Source organism: Eurytemora carolleeae, unplaced genomic scaffold (genome assembly GCF_000591075.1).
Source record: "Eurytemora carolleeae unplaced genomic scaffold, Eaff_2.0 scaffold1147, whole genome shotgun sequence".
Lineage (NCBI taxonomy): Eukaryota > Metazoa > Arthropoda > Copepoda > Calanoida > Temoridae > Eurytemora > Eurytemora carolleeae.
In genome coordinates this window covers 74,072-95,290 of record NW_019397153.1, presented here as the reverse complement: position 1 = coordinate 95,290, position 21,219 = coordinate 74,072, and the positions used below count along the sequence as shown (strand labels likewise).

Below are 21,219 nucleotides of genomic sequence, written 5' to 3'. Positions count from 1 at the left end.
TTCCCTTTATTAGGCATTTTTTCCACCCTAACTAGCACCCAAACTATTAAAGTCATCGGTCAATTTTTTTTTTGAGCTGGCCATGAAAAATTGGGCTATGAACATGCATTTCAACCCTATACCTGTTCTCTAAGGCCTTTTTCTAGGGGGGGGGGGCGTCAAACGCCCCCCAGGCTATACATAGATTTAGACCCCCCAGCCTTTTTGGGGTTAAGAACCTTAAAACTGCTATTTGAACTTATTCGTTTGATTTTTGGAAATCTTAAAACTCTAAACTCCAAGCTTCCAATTTTATTAATTTAAATCACCAAATTCAAATCCCGACTGAATCATTCAAGATTAAAAAAAAGTTCACGCGAAGAGCGATTTTCATAATTACTTTTGAACCTATTTTTGTTATCAATTTGATATAAAAAAGTTTTGGTGCAACATGATTTGTTTTAATAATAAAGCATTAATAGGTTAATCAGCCTAATATTTTTGGCTTCTTATTAAAAAATAAAAAAACTCTATTTCGCTAAACGTGGACCATTTAAATTATATTTTTGTTAATAAAATATAAACTAATTAAGGTTCTGATGTTTTATAACGATGATATGCTTGACAACAAAAATAGATAAACTTGTATGTTTACAATATTTCTGGGGGAAATCTCTGCTATTTGCTTTAGAACTTTCTGTAAGCCTATCGTATATAATTCGTAAATGAAGACAAATTTTCAAAATTAAGAAAAATCAAAATTTTTCCGGGGTTATGGATATTTAGATGTTTTGACATTTATTGCATAATACAAACAAACAAACCAAATAAATGTAAATATATATAGATTTCAATAATTGCATATTTTTGATTTTCCCAATTTAACAATTGTTTTTATATTGCTATCCCCCCCCTTTCCTACAGCTCACACCACCCTCTACCCTTCATATCCTTTATAAAGTCTTATATAACCTCCCCCCCTGCCTGCCCCTCCTGCCCTGAGCATGTTAATTGCAGCACCTCAAACCATATCCTTGGTCTTTCCATTGTTTTATAAACTCCCTTCCCTCCCCCTTCCCCCCCCCTCCCTTCGGATAGATAACAATTACGATTACATAACGCAAAGCATTGATATTATTCATAGATTTTGCGTTAAACATTCAAACATTAAAAAAAAAATATTTCAGCAGAAAGGTGAGTTCCAGTAAACATGGGAATTATTGACAAATTTTAAACCCTGAAAATGGAAACTTTTTAAAGCTTTATTACTGGACTAACAAATCAATGCCGCGTATATTAATGACGAGTTTAATGTTAATGGGACTCTCCATAAATAGTTTTAACGCACTTTTTACATTTTTAAACTGATATCGATTGTTTATTAGTTATTTAAAAAGATCGTCAGTTTGTCTTTTTTCTATAAGAACGGTTTTTTATTTGTACTTTTGTAAATAGTATTTACCTTATCAGCCAAATTCTAATTTGAATTCAAGAAAACTGATTTTGATGGATATATTTCAAAATAAAAAGTTTAATTTTTATAAAACATTAAAATCATACCTCCATTGCCTTCAGTGATAAAACTTCCAAAAAATCCATAATTTTCCCCTCTCGAAGACCCCCCCCCCTTGGTAATAACATACCAGTAAATAGCAATTCACTGACCCAGAGAGCTTAGTTTCTGAAACCAGAGAATCCATGAAGCCTAGAGTAGTATAGTAGTATAGACCAGTAGACCGATATTTAGCCTTGTCAGTTCAATATCGGAGCTCACAGAGTTAATATCTTCTCAGAGCTGATATGATATTTAATTAAAGAATTAGTATCTAATCATGGAGTTAATATCTAATCATAGAGTTAATATCTAATCACAGAGTTAATATTTAATCATAGAGTTAATATCTAATCATGACATTTAATTAAAGAATTAGTATCTAATCACGAAGTTAATATCTAATCATAGAGTTAATTTCTAATCATAGATTTGATATCTAATCATAGAGTTGATATCTAATCACGGAGTTAATATCTAATCACGGAGTTAATATCTAATCACGGAGTTAATATCTAATCATAGAGTAAATATCTATTTCATAGAGTTATTATCTAATCACGGAGTTAATATCTAATCACGGAGTTAATATCTAATCACGGAGTTAATATCTAATCATAGAGTTAATATCTAATCATAGAGTTAATATCTAATCATGGAGTTAATATCTAATCACGGAGTTAATATCTAATTACGGAGTTAATATCTAATTACGGAGTTAATATCTAATCACGGAGTTAATATCTAATCACGGAGTTAATATCTAATCATGGAGTTAATATCTAATCACGGAGTTAATATCTAATCATAGAGTTAATATCTATTTCATGGAGTAATATCTTTTCATGGAGTTAATATCTAATCATGGAGTAATATATAATCACAGAGTTAATATCTAATCATGGAGAAATCTAAAATCATAGAGTTAATATCTAATCATGGAGTAATATCTATTCACAGAGTTAATATCTAATCATGGAGTAATATATATAATCACGGAGTTAATCTCTTATCATTGGAGTAATATCTAATCATAGAGTTAATATCTAATCATTGAGTTAAAATCTAATCATTGAGTTAATATCTAATCATTGAGTTGATATCTATGGAGTAATATGTAATCACAAAGTTATTTACGAGTTATTATCAAATCAAGGAGTTGAAGGGATTTGGACGTAACCTTTAAACCTTTGCTTTCAAGGATGAATTAGATATCCTTAATTTTCTACTTGAAAATTGATGGTTCTTTTAAATAGTGAAATGCTGCAAAAAAAATTAAGTAAATTAACAAAACTCAACATTAATCTGAAAGAAAACGGCAATATCTTTCACATTGTTATTCTCATAGAGGTTCAAAGGGTATGCTTTTGAATCGGACAAGCCATTTTTAAAGTGAAAATAATTTTAAATTACCTGTAACAGTCCCTTTAATCTTGGAGTTAATATTAAGTAAATCCTGATTAAAGAACGATCATTAATCGTCATACAAACTTATTTTTTTCTATATCAGCTTTAGTAAAAAAAAGATACAGGGTTAGTCAAAAAAATGTGTGATTAGTGGCTCCTGGTGCAAAATTGTACTTTTTTGTGCAACTCTCATGTATGGCGTTTTTTCAATATTTTTTGAAATTTTTTTTGTATTCCCATGGCGAACCTTTTTTCTCTCAAAATCAAAAGAAAAAAAAATATAAATTATTTCTATCAAAATCTAAAATTTTATTAAGATTGTATCACAGAATAACAGAAAATTCACAAAATTGTAAAATGAAAATTAACAATTTTCAGTTCTGGTCTAATTTTTAAGAAAAAGTTATTCAAATTTTCTAGTTCTTTTCTTTTTGGTATATTTTAAAGTTTTAAATATACGCTGTTCAGTTGAAACCTGAAGAGCCATTGAAAAACCATTTTTCCTTAAAAATTAGGCTAGAACTGAAAATTGCAAATTTTCTCATTACAATTTTGCGAATTTTCTGTGATTCTGTGATTAAGGCCATTGGAATAACAAAAAAAATAAAAAATTTCAAAAAATATTGAAAAAACATCATACATGAGAGTTGCACAAAAAGGTACAATTTTGCACCAGTCGCTGCTAATCACACTTTTTTTTACTCACCCTGTATATATTCAATTTTCTCAATATCAATATATATGTGACAAAAAGGAATTGATTCATTGCTACAAACTCTGATATTCTAATTCTTTTTCAACCAATTTTGTCGACTTTAAATATTTTAAACTAATATTTCTGTTAGATTAAATAATTTTAGTTTGCAATTTCATAGGTATACACCATCAGGTTAAAAATATATAGGGATTAGAAAATTTGAGTTTGTGGCAAAGAATCAGTTCCTATATAATTATTTAATTCCACATTGCCATTCTCAGAATATCCGTTATGCATGTAAACTAAACGATTATAAGATTGTATAAACCAGACTGCAAGCACGGTATTTTAATTGTATTAAACCAAAACAGTTAAATTCATTTAATTCAAGATTTATATGATATACAAGGAGAGCCAGAAAACTATTGAATAGGAAGACAACATTAAAGCAATATTAAAGAGTCGTTACACAGCAAATAGTTTTACTTTTTAGCTTAAACATAACTTTTTAATGAAATGGTTTGCGAACACTGCAAAGTTGCTGTGTTTCATTTTCCTTGGACTTAGCAAAATCATAATCTGAGTCTAAAAGTCGTCTTCTTATTCCAAGGTTTTCTGGTTCTCACTGTACAAGGGTTGAACGTTGGTAATCGTTGTAATCGTTGTTAACTAAAATTTCATAAAACTATCCTAACTACCAAGCAACAAAAACCGAAGAACTGAGCGCATGCATAATGCATAAGAATTATTTACAAATACTTCAGACATGAATACTGCAGGCAAATTATGGGATTATTATGCACCATTTGAATTATGTTGGATATATAGCTACTACTTTGGATATTTGGATACATAGCTACTACTTTGGGTATTTGGATACATAGCTACTAGTTTGGGTATTTGGATACATAGCTTCTAGTTTGGATAATTGGATACATAGCTACTACTTTGGGTATTTGGATACATAGCTTCTACTTTGGGTATTTGGATACATAGCTACTACTTTGGGTATTTGGATACATAGCTACTACTTTGGGTATTTGGATACATAGCTACTACTTTGGGTATTTGGATACATAGCTACTACTTTGGGTATTTGGATACATAGCTACTNATATGGATAGGTGAAAGAGTCTTCATGGGATTGAACCCCCTTAGATAAATTGTACAGGTTTTTTATTCTTGGCTATGTTTTTTAATGAGTAACTAATTTTATAAAAAAGAATAATTTAATTTTCGTCTTGTACATACCTTTGTCTCTTGTACCGATCTTAACTTTTGATTGGATTTTTTTTTTATAAAAAAAAACTTTTTTGCCAAGATTCTAATAAATGGTGAGATTTTAAAAATGAGGTCCATTCTCTAATCCTAATCTGACATAAAATACCACTGGAGCTATTTTAGGTAAAAAACAATAAAACAAACAGATCAAGAGAGTATAAATAAGTCATAGATTCTTTTCAGCCTGAATTTAAGTGTAAAAAGGTATTGCCTCTTTGCCATAAACCTAAATTTTGCAACCTGATGATATAAACCTTTGATATTTCAAACTTTGATTTCCTATGACAGTAAATTTTTAAAAACATGAAAAACACTGCTTATGTATTCGCAAAAAAAATTAAAGACCAAAAGTGTTTGATCACACATGTACACATGTTGGATTCGTCGGTATCTATTGATCTATATTGAGAATTTATAGGTGATAAGTACATGAGAAGCTTCAACTAAGGATATTACATGAGCTCACATCAGATTAATGGATTCGGTTTAAAACCAATCCCAGGAGGACAGTAAGGAGGGCAGTAAGGAGGGCAGTAAGGAGGACAGTAAGGAGGTAAGCTGGGCTAATATGAATTAGAACAAATTTAAAGATATTATCTGAATATAAAATGTAAAATGTAGAATTAATTGCAAACATGTTGAGAACATTGCTTTATTAGTTTGATAAGATAATGAATACGAATCAAACCATACGTTGCTGTGCTACGCAACCGTGAAACTTTTATTTGAGTTTAGTTGATTTTATCACATTTTGTTTATTTAAAAATAAAAAGTTTTCCTACCTAGTTTCCTCCCTTCCTAATCCTATAGTTAACATTTATCTAGTTTAAAGTGAATTGAGTTTGTAAAAACAAAATCAGTTTGGGAAATTAAAGCTTTTTATTGAATATATTTATTACCATGTCTTAAACGGTAAATATATTTAAATATTGAATAAGTAACTGAAAACGTCAGCAAATGCTAAAGTAGGAACTATGTAGAAAGCAGTGGGTGCTATACCATACTATGCCATAAAATAACACTTTTAAGAATAAAACAGTTTCCACAAAAACAAAATCATTAGCACCATTAGCAAGTTTGTATTTAAGCCAAAATTTTCAAATATGTCTGTCTTTCAGGGTTTTTTTTAGCAAAGGTCAAAGGTTTGACCAATGAAGAGTTCTATTCTTTATAAAATGAGTAAAACTGAATTGAACTAAATTTAAAAGTTTCCAGCTCTGACGGATAAAAACCAGATATTGTATGTTGTTTCCAAGTTTATGTCTTTGAGGCGACCATGCATGTCAGCCACCTTTACTTTATTTATGTACTAAGGTTTGTCTATAACACAGGGAGATTCAAAAAGAATGAGCTTTAACTGACGACCAACAAGATTTTAAATGCATCATTTCTAAGATTATTATTTGTTTTATTTTAATTTGTATGGTGTTAAAGCTAGTAAGCAAAGATATAAGCAATTATACAACTGTAGGGAACCAAGAATTAAACATACTGAAGGGTGTATGTAAAATCCTCTCTGAAGTCTCATCCTTTGTGGGTAGACTTATAATTGTGTTCATGTTTTTATGAACACACAACATATTTTGTATTCAACGCTGCTTTGTATCATTATTTGATAACAGATAGTTTCAAAGTTTATGAAACTGTAAACTTAAGAAAATAATATTGGAAACAAGAAGTGTTAAAATCATGTTTTTCTCAATAACATCAGTTCTTTGAAAAGTCTTATTTTTATTAAAACCAAATTAACTTATAAAAAAACAAACGAAATAATCTTTGCAACTCGAAATTTTATTTCTCATTACACACATTTTAAATCTAAATAAGTCCCTTTTTTAGAAAACTTTAAGTTCCCTCTAGACGCATTGAGGCTATGCATAAACTTATCCCAGTAATTATATGTATTTATTATATGATTACATGCATGGGAAGTTGTTTAAATAATTTCATAAATCTTCAAATATTTAAAGAAAGATATCTAATTATGGTTAGAGGGCTATAATAATAAAATAATACAATTGAACCCTCCTCCCCTCTCCTAGCCCCTCTGACCAAATATAAAATTTACATATTATTGTATTTACAATTTACAACCCACAACACATGAAATCAATTGTTAAATATTAAATAAAAAATTAAAAGATAAAAGGAATGTTTACGAATTTTGATCAAAGGGCCAGTAAAATTTCCGTTTTTATGAACGTTCTGACTGTTTGTAGTGTATCTATATTTACTGTATATTAAGTCTTAAAGTCTGATCAAGTATAAATTATATTATAATCAATGTTTTAATTTTGAAAACTAATTATTTTTAATTGTGGTTTCTTTACACAAAGTGACATGCGCATTTTTACTGCAGGAAAACATGTAAATATAGTCAAAATGAAACACTTTTTTAAAACTAGAAAAAATCGTCCATATTATTGATAAGATAAAAGTTTCAGAGGTACCGTTGTTAATCGGTCATTGCAATCTTTTTGCGCGGAGGTTCATTTAAAATTATTTTTACTCTTCCTCTCAGCTTTACATTTTTTACAACCATGTATTTTTCTTAGCCTTTTGTAAATTTGTAAGCTCCCTTTAACATGAAGCTTTCAGGCTCTCTGGAGCTTAAAGACTATAAAGCGTAAACAAGAACTGATTGAACATGATGGTGGTAAAGAAAATTTGATTGTGAACAGGATAACACGCTACATGGGAAATAATAATCTGCGTAAAATTGAATTTTTACGCACTGTTAAATTATAAATTTATCAAACAATTACCAGGACATAACATTTTAAAAATACTTGTATTTAATTTGTTTTTATTTAGATATTAGATTATTCAACATACATTCCTGATAATATTAAATTGGTTCAATAATTAAATATCCAGAGCTTGAAACTCTTGCTTTGTGAATATTGAGATCAATGCTTGATCTTGATCTATTGTTAATCAGCAGATTAATTTAATCTTTATTCGAAGGAATAACTAAAATGAAGAGATTAAGCAATTATCCTCAAATTAAAAGTACACACACTGGATATCGAGATCAAGTGATCAGGATCATGAGTTTCGAACACAAAAGTTCCTGCAGCTCAGTACTGTCACTTTAGCCTATATAAATGAGTATTTCAAAAAACTGACTTTATCAATTCAAGAGAAAAAACCAGGATTCTTTTAATAAGATAAGTTCTCGGACTGCAACTTTAATATTTTCCATATTAAACTCTTGCAACTTGCAATTTACAATATCTTTTTTTATAAAAGAAGATTAGTTACATATATCCGATTGAGAATATGACTTAAATGATTGAGAATTCGAAAAAATTTGAGTTTTAAGAAGAAAAAAGTTTTAAAGATCTAATAATTTTGTTTTCAGAATTAAAATGAATAAAAAAAGATTTTCGTCCACCGGACTCACCTCCTGGCATCCAGGGGAACTGAACCAGGATCATCTCAACAAGTTAAAAACAAGACCTGGAGAAACCCACGAGACGAAGGGTTCAAAGTTAGTGCAGAAAAGTCCGAAAAAGTCGTCAGAAAGTCGTCTTCACAAATTCTTTCGGCGAACTCAGACTCGAAAGTCCGAAAGTCAGTCAGAGGTTCTAGTTTCAGCAACAAAGCAATGTACGTCCCTCTGTGATAAGATAAACTCAAGTAGCTTTAGGACGGATGAGATAAGTAGAGTTGGGACGGATGAAATAATTAGGAGTAGGACGAATCAGATGAGCATTGTTAGGATGGATGAAATGATGAGAAGTAGAACGGATGAAAAGATTAGACTAAGGACGGATAGATTAAACTGGAGCAGGACGAACGATCTCCGGGAGCGTGATTGTTCTCGTTCAGATCTCTTTATCTCCGAGGGGTCAGCCTTATCAACTGAGTCTAGCAGGTGATTGAAAAGTGGGATCGAGGCATTATGTAGAAAGCGGGTATTGTAATGAAATATTCTTAACAGAAAATGTTTTTTGTCTTTTATTTCTCCGGGGTTTTAGTTTAGAGCTTTAGTTTGTTCTGGTTGAATGGTTACTAGATATCCTGGTGATATATTGATAAAGGTTTAAATATCTAAACCTTGGTTTCTATAATGTGTTCATCCACCCTGAACTCTTTTACTGTTATTATCCCTTCTTATTACACACTATACAAACTACACAGTTTTCACAGTTTACACAATAAGCATCTTTCTTTTCTCTTTCCCAGAGATGTATTCTCTACAGGGTGACTTAGAAATAGCGTGAATTGTGAGGTTTTAACATCAATCAAAATACCAATACCAAGTATCAAATATCATAAATGGACGTAAACAAAGGATTCAAAGTGAGGGTGGGAGGGGCGGGGGGTTGCCCCCTCCCACATACAGGGGTTTTCTATAAAAAATATAATTCTCATATGTGGTTTCTCTAAAAAAGTGACTTGTGGATTTATCTCGCAGAGAAAAACTAACGTATTTTTGCCGAACAATGTTGTGAATCTTATATACACCTCTTTAAATGAAGACCAAGTCATTCAACAGTCCCTTCAAGCCGGATATTCGGCTTTGCGATATTGTTAATTGTGTAAAATTAAAATTCAATATTTTTCAGGTTTACTCGTGCTTCTCCGATGAAAAGTCAGGACTCTGGTTACTCCGACTCCGAAGAAGGTTGGAGAGAGAAGGATCAGTTTGTATCAAGAGTTTTCGTCCCATATGGATCTTCAAGTCCTCCATCCGTCCCTGATAGATCTCCAAGTCCTCCATCCGTCTCTAATGAATCACCAAGTTCTCCATCTTTCCGGGATGGAATTTCCGGTCCTGTATCCGTCCTACATGAAAATTCCAGTCCTTTATCCGTCCCTCGTAGATATTCTAGTCCTCATGAATCCTCCAGCAATATATCCGTCCCTCATGAATATTTCAGTCCAGCGTCCTCCGTACCTCTTGGAACTTATAGGTCAGATAAACTTAGCTCTGAATCTTCTTCTTCTTCAGGATCATCTCCAACACTGAACTCCAGATCTTTTAATCCAACCCGGAGCTATTGTCAAACCCTGGATACACGATCAACCTTCAGGAGAATAGAAAATATTCCAGATTTGATACATGGAACTTTTCCCAGATCAAAGCAAAGTCCTGGATCCTCGTCTCATCAGAAAATCAAGGAAGGCCCTGGATCCTCTTCTTTTCAGAGTAATAAGCAGGGCCCTGGATCCCCCTTTCAACCTATAACCTACGTAAACCAGTGTAAACTTATCATAAATACCGAAGACGACATCAACCATGCTCAGGGTCTTAAACCTGATTTATTAAATTCAAGTTCTCATCTTAAATCATCAGTAAAAATCTCAACTTCCAGCATCTCCGTCAAACCCGAATCTCCAAGAAGTCTCCGAAGACCAAAGAAATCTTTGAGTAGTCCGAATCCAGGAAGAAATGGAAGAAGACGACATTCAGAAATTTCTGTTCCTGATAAACCTACTAGAACCCCAATTAAACCCAGTAGATCTAGGACAGCATCAGAAACAGAGAAGACGGAAACCATGATAAAACTAAGAAGTGAAGTTGTGGCGCCCCCTGGTGGTCCTGTTGCTAACTGGTTAGATGAATTAACAACACGTTTTGACCCTGAATGCATGAATATGCTTCAATCTAAGGTACTTTTTCATTCAAAAAATTATAATTTTTTAATTGCAAAAAAATCGTCAAATTTGTTTTTTTAGTCTCTTCAACCTGAGCAGAGCTTTACTACGGCTACGTTAGATAATTTGCGAGGACTTCAAGATCAAGCAGTTCAAATATCTGATATCTTTGCAACAATTTGCAGGTTGGTCCATTTACAGAATTTTTGCATACATAATACAGTGAAACCCTTAATAACGAATACATCGAAAGAATTCATCAAATGTCGTATTCTTCACTTTCTGATAATGGAATGTTGCAGATATTTAGTTTTGTAATTAAATGATTATATGGAACTCTTCCCGTTCCCGCATATTCATGGCTATTTATTTATTTTCGCAAATACTGAAATTTACGTAACATAGTATAAAACTCATTGACAAATTGTCAAGACAACATTTGATAAATTCTTCCGATGTATTCGTTATTATGGGTTTCACTGTAGTTTTTTTTGAAGACTTTTTTATTTATTGAGAAATGCAGCTTTATATAATTTTATCGCATTAAAAAAAAAGTTTGTTCACAGTTTTATTTTTTTTTAATTACTTTTTTAATAGAAGAGGGTGTATAGTGTAGGTTAATACCTTAAGTTATTAGGTTTAATAAAATTTATAATTCTTCAATTTTCATTTTGTTAATGAAATATAAATTAAAACCTTTTCTCCTTTCATAGCAACGATTGAACAGATTTTAAGCAAAGATTTGATATATATGGCAAAAATGAATTCATGGAAATTTTTATTTAATGAAAGGTTACCCATTTTTTTCTCAAAACATAAATTCAAAGTCAAGAACCATAATATGTTATGTAATATAAAAAATTTAACGAATGAATTTACCAATTCAATTATTATCGAAATTCGCGAAAATGTTGCTATGGAAGCTTTTTGATTATAAAATTCATGTCTCTAGGAACCTAGAGGAGTTTAAGAAGAAGGATATATTTTCTGACATGAAGAACCTGGAGATTGGAGTCAAGAGAATCATCAGTAGGTTCAACACCTGGAGATACGGTCGAGAGATCGAGTTTGTGATCGCCGAACTACCTGGACTCAGGTTGGATCGAAGAATTGCTCGCGAGAACGAACTGCTTTGCATTCAACAGAAGATATTTTATCTATTGTACAAGATAAAGATCTGTGTGTCCAGGGTTGTTAAGAAGAATCTGACTGAGATTATAAGTTTACTACGTGAGTTTGGATCTGTGTTTAGTTCTCTTATAGAAACTCTACTAACAGATATAGTACGGGAGAGTATAGATATATTGTATGGAGCCAGGACGGATTCATCTCTCCAGGATTCTTTAAACCTTGTCTCTAAACTAGGTTTAGAAGGGAACCATATCTGTAGAATTTTTGCAAGAGAGGGAGGGGTTGCAACCCTACTCCGAATACTCTCTGGAGCAAGAACGCATGAGAAAGGAATGATACTTCGGGCCTTGGGAACTATCTGTTGTGTTGAGGACGGAGTACATGAGTTCCAGAGCAAGGACGGATTAGAACTGGTTGCAGGAGTTCTCAGGGAGGGTTCAGGAGTAGAGGAACAAGTTCAGATGGAAGCTGCAGGTGTATTAGCTCAGGTTACCAGTCCTTGGATAGAGAATAGTCTTGATCCTTCTAGGGTTGATCATCATGCTTATGATCTTGTCAGTTCTTTAACTAAACTCTGTAGAGAAACTAAATCTGCTGAAACCTTGTTATTATGTTCTGCTGGATTAGCAAACCTTAGTTATATATCTCCTCTTCTACTCACAGCAATGTCACAGGTTGAGACTATTCCATCTTTACTCTCCTTTATATACAATCAAGTTAGTACTAGTATATATATACTAGATCAAGTAGCAACTATTCTAGCTAATCTTGCTGCTAGTCAACATACAAGAGATGCTCTACTTCAACATGATATTGTACCTGCTCTTCTCCTACTTCTAGCTGTAGATTATGATAAACAATCTAATCCATCTATACCTCTACTATCTGCTACACAAAGGGTTCAACAGAAAGCTGCAATAGCTATAGGCAGACTATCTGCATATACTAGTATATGTTTATCTATTCTATCTGGTGGAGGATTAGATAGATTAGTTGAATTATCAGTATGTAAAGATGCTAGGTTAGATAGTGAGTTTACTCTAGTATCTGTGGTTACAGCTGTTAGGAAGATATCACAGACAGTTGATATTACAGCTGAGATAAATAAACTTGGTGCCAGTGATATTCTTAATTCAAATATTCTGCATTCTATTCAAATATATAATCCAATGCAGGAGAGCTTTGTTTAAAAAGATTCCTTCGAAAAGAGAGCGTCCTTTAAACATTAAATACTTTTGGACCTTTAAACAGAATTACAATTGGAAAATAAATAGGGTTGATAACTCATTCTACATAATATCTTTTGTTCATAGTGAATTTATAAAACAATGTAATATAATAACTCTTATTGAGGATTTTGAAATATAATACAAAACCAAAAATTTTGTGGAGTCTAGAACAAGAACAAAAAACTCCAATTCTTAAAAAGATGCGCATCTCTAATTGTGAAACCTGAGTTCATAAGCATTTAAAAGTAACGCAACCGACAGTAACAGCAATATAAATTTTTAATGGTAGTTGAAAAATCCAATTAAATTATTGTCTTGCATCCATGGATTGACTACATAGTATTTTCTGTAGAAATCCACGAGTGGTTTCCTAAAATAGTATTGGCCATCAAAGATAAAAATGCAAGGATTCAGATCCAATAAAATTTTCTGGTCAACTGTTTTAAGGGCAAAAATGTGTATCTAGTATGGCACATTTTAAGTAAAGGATAGCCTAAAAATGTAATAGTTGTTAATTTCATATTGTTTACTGTAATCTTTTTTTAATTAGACGATTTTGAATTTTAAAAATATTGTTATATAAAAGCATGATTGTTAATAATATCATAATCTGAGTTCGTTTCCCTTTGTTTTCATTGGACAATCCAATTTCTTCTCTTTTAAAAAAGTTTTTTGTTTGTTTATTTTCTTGTGATTTTTTCACATTTTTAAAATTTTTTTTTGATAGTTATGATATCCTTAGATACGTGCTCTTAAAAAAAATGTGGTTTTGAATAAATTTACAAAGTCCATAATCATGTAATCATTTAAAATAAAATAACTGAAATATATTTCACTTAATATTCAAAAAGAACACATTTTTTTATAATTTTTTTTTTATTATTTATTTCTGAAAATTAAAAGATTGTGCATGAAATAATAACAGAGCCGCGCTATGGAGGAACTAAACCCCTCCCTCTAACTCTTTATTTTTAATAACCAAATATTATTACCCCCTGGTGTTGTAAACCAATAGTAAGGGTTTCCACGAAATGATTTTTTGCGTTAAGTTTAGCGCGTTTTTGCGCATTTTTTGTGTTAATTGCGCAAAATCGGAAGGTAGTGCAAAAAGTAACATTTTAGGCAAGATATGATATTTTTCAGCAATTTGACCAAAATTAAATGTTTCAGCACTTAATCAAGCAACTGAGTGTTTATTCTAAAATCTGATTATGCTGCTCTCAAGTCTCAATTGGTTACTTTTAGCTACAAACACTTTTAATTGTCGGACAAAACTTAATAAAATAGAAATTAGAAAATTGAAAATTCATGCATAGTTTGTCCTATAGATGTTTTTTACCCCCCCCCCCCCCCCCCACAAAAAATGGGGTCATCGAGTTGAGGTGTGCAGTGCGTTGAATTTGAAATTGAATCATATCAAAGTTGTTCTTATATATTCAACACATCATTCTTTGAACGAAGAATCTGCTCGGAGAGAGGAATATATAGTCACCTCTACTTGATGATCCCATTTTTTTGGGGGGGGGGGGGGGAGCAAGAAACACCAATTCGCTGGAGGATGGATAAGAAGGTTTATAATTACTCTAGGTAGAGTTAAACCTACATGAGAGTAAGGATGTCGACCTTATACTGGAGTTAGGACTGATTATAAGGTTTATTATTACTCTAGGTAAAGTTAAACCTAAGTGAGAGTTAGAATGTTGACCTACTGGAGTTAGGACGGGCGATGAGAAGGCTTAAAATTGCTCTAGGTAGAGTTAAACCTGCATGAGAGTAAGGATGTTGACCTACTGGAGTAAGGACGGGAGATGAGTAGGTTTATAATTACTCTAGGTAGATTTAAACCTGCATGAGAGTAAGGCTGTTGATCTACTGGAGTTAGGACGGGAGATGAGAAGGTTTATAATTACTCTAGGTAAAGTTAAACCTACATGAGAGTAAGGATGTTGATCCACTGGAGTAAGGACGGGACATCAGAAGGTTTATAATTACTCTAGGTGGAGTTAAACCTGCATGAGAGTAAGGATGTTGATCTATTGGAGTTAGGACGGGAGATGAGAAGGTTTATAATTACTCTAGGTAGAGTTAAACCTGTATGAGAGTAAGGATGTTAATCTACTGGAGTTAGGACGGGAGATGAGAAGGTTTATAATTACTCTAAGTAAAGTTAAACCTACATGAGAGTAAGGATGTTAAACTACTGGAGTTAGATAATTACTCTAAGTAAAGTTAAACCTTCATGAGAGTAAGAATATTGACCTACTGGAGTTAGGACGGGAGATGAGAAGGTTTATAATTACTCTGAGTAAAGTAAAACCTGCAGGAGAGTAAGAATATTGACCTACTGGAGTTAGGACGGGAGATGAGAAGGTTTATAATTACTCTAAGTAAAGTTAAACCTACATGAGAGTAAGGATGTTAAACTACTGGAGTTAGGACGGGAGATGAGAAGGTTTATAATTACTCTAGGTAGAGTTAAACCTGTATGAGAGTAAGGATGTTAATCTACTGGAGTTAGGACGGGAGATGAGAAGGTTTATAATTACTCTAAGTAAAGTTAAACCTACATGAGAGTAAGGATGTTAAACTACTGGAGTTAGGACGGAGATGAGAAGGTTTATAATTACTCTAAGTAAAGTTAAACCTGCATGAGAGTAAGAATATTGACCTACTGGAGTTAGGACGGGAGATGAGAAGGTTTATAATTACTCTAGATAGAGTTAAACCTACATGAGAGTAAGAATGTTGACCTACTGGAGTAAGGACGGGAGATGAGAAGGTTTAAAATTACTCTAGGTACAGTTAAATTACATGAGAGTAAGGATGTTGAACTACTAGAATTAGGACGGGAGATGAGAAGGTTTATAATTGCTCTAGAGACACCAGGACAGGATAAGGTTTGGTTTCCCTTTAATTGTCTCTGCTTAGTAGAGACAATTAAAACTTCTTGAAAAAATAGCAGCGACTCAAATGTTTAAATATTTTTACAAGTTTGAGATTTTCTATCAACACCAATATGGATTTAGACCAAAACATAATCCTAATATATAATGAATAAAATTTATGAATATCTTAATAAACCCCAACCAGAATTTACACTGGGAATATTTTTAGATCTAAAGAAAGCTTTTGACTGTTGTGACTTAAATATTCTTTTAAAAAAACTTGAATACTACGGTTCAAAAATGTAGCTAACACCTGGTTTCAAAACTACCTATGCAATAGGACTCATGAATATGTATGTATAAATGGTATTTTTTCTAAAGAAAAACAGTTGTATGTGGTGTTCCCCAGGGAAGTGTTCTTGGGCCCCTACTATTTCTCATTTACATAAACGATTTGCCATTAGCAACGTCTTTTTTACTAATCTATTTGCCGACGACACTGGTTTTCTAAAATCATCTCCACATATCAAAAGTTTAGTAAATGATGCCAACTTTGAACTAAAAAAGACAGGCAAACCGTTTAATATTAAATGTCTCCAAAACAAAGTTTATGATATTTAGGAATACAAATATGCATTTTGATCCTAAGAACTGCAAATTAAAAATTGGAAATGAGACTCTGGAAAGAATAGGAACTGACTCAAATAAATACTTTAAATTTGTTGGACTCAAAATTGATGAATTCTTAAATTGAGATTATCAAATAGAACATGTTTTAAACAAAATTGCCAGCTCAATTTTTGCTCTGAATCAGATTAAAAACATTTTACCATTAAACATTCGCCTACTAGTTTATAACGCACTTGTAAGGCCACACATTGAGTATGGAGTTATAACATGAGGGGGAGGGGCGTAAAAAATGCTAAACTACAGAAAATCAAATCTTTGCAAAAAAGGGCAATTAAAGCGGTAAATAATAATTCATTAAAAGCACATTCAGATCCAATATTCTTCAGATTAGAACTTCTAAATCTTGATGATACTTGATGAACTAGGTGTTTTATCTTTATTATGAATACTTTTATGCATAAATACTTTTATAAAAACCTTCCAACTTCCTTCCGTGATATTAATTCTTTAGCTGAACCAAATAGAACAAAATCATATAAACTTGAGCGGGTTCTTTTTAAAACGGAATATTTTCCTTCCGCTTTATTTCCAAAATTATGGAAATCGATTGAATTAGAGCTTAAATTGAAACTAAATCTGCAAAACTGTTTAAAAGAAAAATCTTCAAAAACTATTTAGATAGTTATGCAAGTTATATCTGTAAAAACAATAACTGTTTTCCCTTATACTTTTTCACCCCCTCCTTACCTTATTCATGATTTATCATCATTGTTTTGTTTAAAATGTACAATGTTGCAGTGTACATCCATCTATTTATTTGCAATTCTTATTCGCTTATAATGGGCCAACCAATCAAAACAACCAACTCTGGTTAGGCGGTTCCAAACTACATAGTAAATTGTGATTTGTTATTTGTATTATCTCATGCTTTGTAGTTAAATAAAAATATGAAATGAAAATATGAAATGAAATGAATTATTTCGTTTTCATCATTATTTTAAATTTCTTATTTTCTATGAATTTATTCGCCGATTTCTACAAATTCTTCAAATGTTGTCTTTTCCTTAAAAATTTCAGAAAATCTGCAGAAAATCTTTGTGAATAATGAGAGATTATGGAAACTAATAATTGGATAAGATTACTTATTTTCGATGATAAGAGTTAATTTTTATTTTCTCAACCTGTTCCTAAACAACTAAATAGTTTACTATAGAATTTGTTTACATTTAATGATCTAAAAAACGATTCTGAAAACGTACCCAACCAAATTCATGATTTTGAACGTCGACTTTGCGCTCAAACTCAGTAAATATACGTCGTAGATACGTTTATATGTCTTCAATTAATCCTAAAAATTTGTCCACAATACTACACATTCAGTTCAACCACCATATATTGCCGGTCACTCCCTTGTAAAGTAGATAAAAATTTATTTTTAAAAATATTCACTTAAGATGAAATTGAACAATACAAAAAACCTTGTCTCATTTTAGTAGAATATTTGAACAATACGGGACTGTAAGCATAATTTTTCAAGTGAACCTTCATGAAGAAAATTCACAAAGATTTTATTTTCCATAATTCCTACAATTGTATGAAATGCACAAGTTACTTTATGTAGAGAAGCTACAATTAAAAAAATTAATTCGTTATCAAAATCCTTAGCTTCCAGAAGAGGGACTGTGACATCACAAATCAATTCCAGACAAAAAATCTGCTAAAGCGGAAATATGCACAGATTGGGGTGATAATAATTAAAGATTAATTAAAAAAAAGGTTCTTTTATGATTTAAAGAGACCGTTCACTTAATTGGGTAATTTCAGGGTAAACTAAATAGCTTATTAGCTATTGATGTAGTATTGGTCTTACTTTTCAAAGACAACTGGGGCCGGAAAAAAACCAATTTTTTGTTCAGAATTCGAGCACAAATGGACAGTCACTTTGTCTATACACTATTTGTTGTTTTTTGTCGATGTCATGGATTAAAAAACATTTCGAATATAAAATTGTAGTATCTAGTAGTTAATTGAATGTCATAATTTCGCATGAATAAGAAATTTAAGTCAGAATTTTGTCATGATATTCGCATGAATATATGTCATTTTTGCAATGTCATAATAAGTGGCAGAACTTATAGTGAAAATATCTAAAAATACTTAATAAACCCCCTTTCCCTTTCCCAGGGCATGCCCCCCCCTTAATCCGGATTTCAAAACAGGGAAGACTTCTTGCCCCCCCCCCTCTCTACAAGGGGGGAGGCAAGGGAGGGGAATATGCCCCCACTCATGCAGTTATACTTGAGATTTATTGATGGGAAACGGTGTAATAGTCGGTACGGTCCGATGACCTAAAACCTGAGAATTGGGGCTCATTCGGCCAGCATACCAAGATTTTCTCCAGAATTTGCGCGAAATGGCTTTTGCGCATCAATGCGCAAAAACATCGAAATTTCGTGCAATTTTTACTCGAAACGTAAGCAAATCTTTGCGCAATTTTTGCACGATTTTCGTATTGATACGAAAATGATGCGGAATTTTGTGCAAAAAAGTAATTTCGTGGAAAACCAAGCAACATTGCGCAAAAGAATTTAGTGTTTCGTGGAAACCCTACTCCCAATTGCACCATTGCAAGTTAAGATGTACATTTTATTTACATCAAACGCAGAGTTCACTCTACGAACCTAAATTGCGTAATGATTAATTGATTGTCGTAGACAACGTCGTCTTTGTATATACATTTTACACGTTTTGATACTAAAACGTAAATTTACTACTAACTCAAATATGAAAATTTTGATATTTTATTATTTAATAGCTAACAAATAATGGCATTGAAATATGATAAATTTGTTTAGGCTGTTGTTGCTGAATAACGTCTAGTATCGTGTTTCAGACAAAGGGACTGTCCCTTTGCGCTCGAATTCTGAACGAAAAATCGGCTTTTTCTCAGGCCACTGCAGTTTTCTTTAAAAAGTACGACAAATACCAATAAACAGCTAATAGGATGTTTAGTTTACTATGAAATTACCCAAATAAGTGAACGGTCCCTTTAAAAAAACTCTAAATGTAATGTGGGGGGGGGGGGGGACCTAGTTTATCTTACCGAGAAAAGTTATTCCCATGTACGAAAATAAGTTTTTTTATTTCAAATTATTAAGCAATTCCTTCTTTAATCACTATATTGCCACAATATTGTGTTCACTCTACGAAAGTTAAGTTTTGACTGAACTATCTGGGAAACCACTGACCGCCCGCTACACCACCCTCCACCCATTCACCCCCTTCAATAACACTTGCAGTCATTGGACAATTAAAAAGCGACGAGTTCTGAAATTTGTCTTGCTTCCATCTCCCCCCCTTTTAATATACAATCAATCATATTCATACGATCAACGTACATATTAGATGGGCGCGTTCGGTTTTTTTAAATCGTTCAAAACTATTTATTGAATTGTTCGTTTTCTCGCTGAACGATCGTTTAATAAAATAACTGGTTCAGTAATATCGTTCTTTTATGAACAAAATTATAGTTTTTCAAAGGTTTTAAAAAATAGTTCGTTTAGTAATGAAAAACTATCGTTTTTTCAAAACTTTAATTAAAATCTTTCGTTCCGTGAAAACACGGATAGCTATTTTTTTCAAGATCTTTCAACCGAATAAAATCGCTTATTTTTTATTCTTTGTTTAAGAAAACACGATCGATTTTTCATTTCTCTGAGCGATCTAAATCCTTCGTTCATCGTTCTTTTCTTCTGTATAAAGACACCATTGTTCAAGACAAATTTCGTTCGTTCTCAACAAATTTTTCGTTCACAAAAACTTTGCCCATCTCTACTGGATACTGGATACAGCATTATACAGGATGCAGGATACTAGATACTGGATACATGATATCTAAAGATCGCCTAGAGAGATTAGTATTTACCAAATGTTGGTTCGTATAGAGGGCTCAGTCTGGGATGGATTTCTCCAGGGAGAGATCACTAAACTTACATATAAGTTTATGACTCAAATCTCTATAACATTTCTAGAATAAATCCATCCAAGGTGCAAGCATTCTAAACTAACATTGAGTTAGCACAAAAATCTCCAAGAAATATCTAGAGTTAATCTATTCTTAGGCTGAGCTCTCCGCCAAACTAACATTAGATCAGGAATAATTTCTCCAGATAATGTTTAGATTGAATCCGTCCTCCAGGACGATATATTTAAACTAACTAACATTAGGTTTAGATTTTTTACTTTAAAATATATTAATCCCAGAATGATGCCTCTAAATTAACTTTAGGTTAGATTGTGTCTAATTTCCCCAGATGATGGATTCCTCTAGCCCAGAGTGAATTCATCTTTGTTCTAGCATTCAATCCAGAGTAAATTCATCCTTGTTCTAGCATTCAATCCAGAGTAAATTCATTTCTGTTCTACCATTCAATCCAGAGTAAATTCATCCTTGTTCTAGTATTCAATCCAGAGTAAATTCATCCTTGTTCTAGCATTCAATCCAATATAAATTTATCCTTTTTCTAGCAATGAATCCATTGTAAACTCTTCCTGTTTTAGGATTCAATCCAGAGTAAATTCATCCTTGTTCTAGCATTCAATTAAGAGTAAATTCATTCCTGTTCCGGCATTAAATCCATGGTAAATCCATCCTTGTCCTAGCGTTCTATCTAGAGTAAATTCATCATTTATCTAACATTCAATCCATAGTAAATTCATCTTTGCTATAGCTTTCAATCTAGAGTTCATCCTTGTTCTAGAATTCAATCCAGAGTAAATTCATCCTTGTTCTAGCATTAAATCCAGGGTAAATTCATCCTT

General features: G+C 32.2%; 2 protein-coding genes across 2 annotated transcripts in view; one reads left to right on the top strand and one right to left on the bottom strand.

Moving 5' to 3' along the window:
- The window catches only part of LOC111712375 (uncharacterized), a gene marked incomplete at its 3' end in the record, with an annotated part of 39,263 nt that extends 19,649 nt beyond the window's left edge, over window positions 1-19,614 (bottom strand). Inside the window, 1 exon segment of the mRNA XM_023486960.1 lies at window positions 19,502-19,614.
- Window positions 8,288-13,420, top strand: LOC111712374 (uncharacterized). The gene is made up of 4 exons (XM_023486959.1): window positions 8,288-8,796; window positions 9,491-10,538; window positions 10,605-10,708; window positions 11,476-13,420. The coding sequence occupies exons 1-4, from the start codon at window positions 8,288-8,290 to the stop codon at window positions 12,842-12,844; spliced, it is 3,030 nt and encodes a 1,009-aa protein (XP_023342727.1). The 3' UTR covers window positions 12,845-13,420.
- Window positions 19,615-21,219: the final 1,605 nt, after the last annotated feature.

What these genes read in the sequence shown, in the direction of transcription:
- LOC111712374 (XM_023486959.1), top strand. Translation starts at nt 8,288, where the DNA reads ATGAATAAAAAAAGATTTTCGTCCACCGGACTCACCTCCTGGCATCCA. An exon ending in TTATCAACTGAGTCTAGCAG is followed by an intron (nt 8,797 to 9,490) that starts GTGATTGAAAAG and finishes AATATTTTTCAG; the next exon opens with GTTTACTCGTGCTTCTCCGA. An exon ending in ATCTTTGCAACAATTTGCAG is followed by an intron (nt 10,709 to 11,475) that starts GTTGGTCCATTT and finishes TCATGTCTCTAG; the next exon opens with GAACCTAGAGGAGTTTAAGA.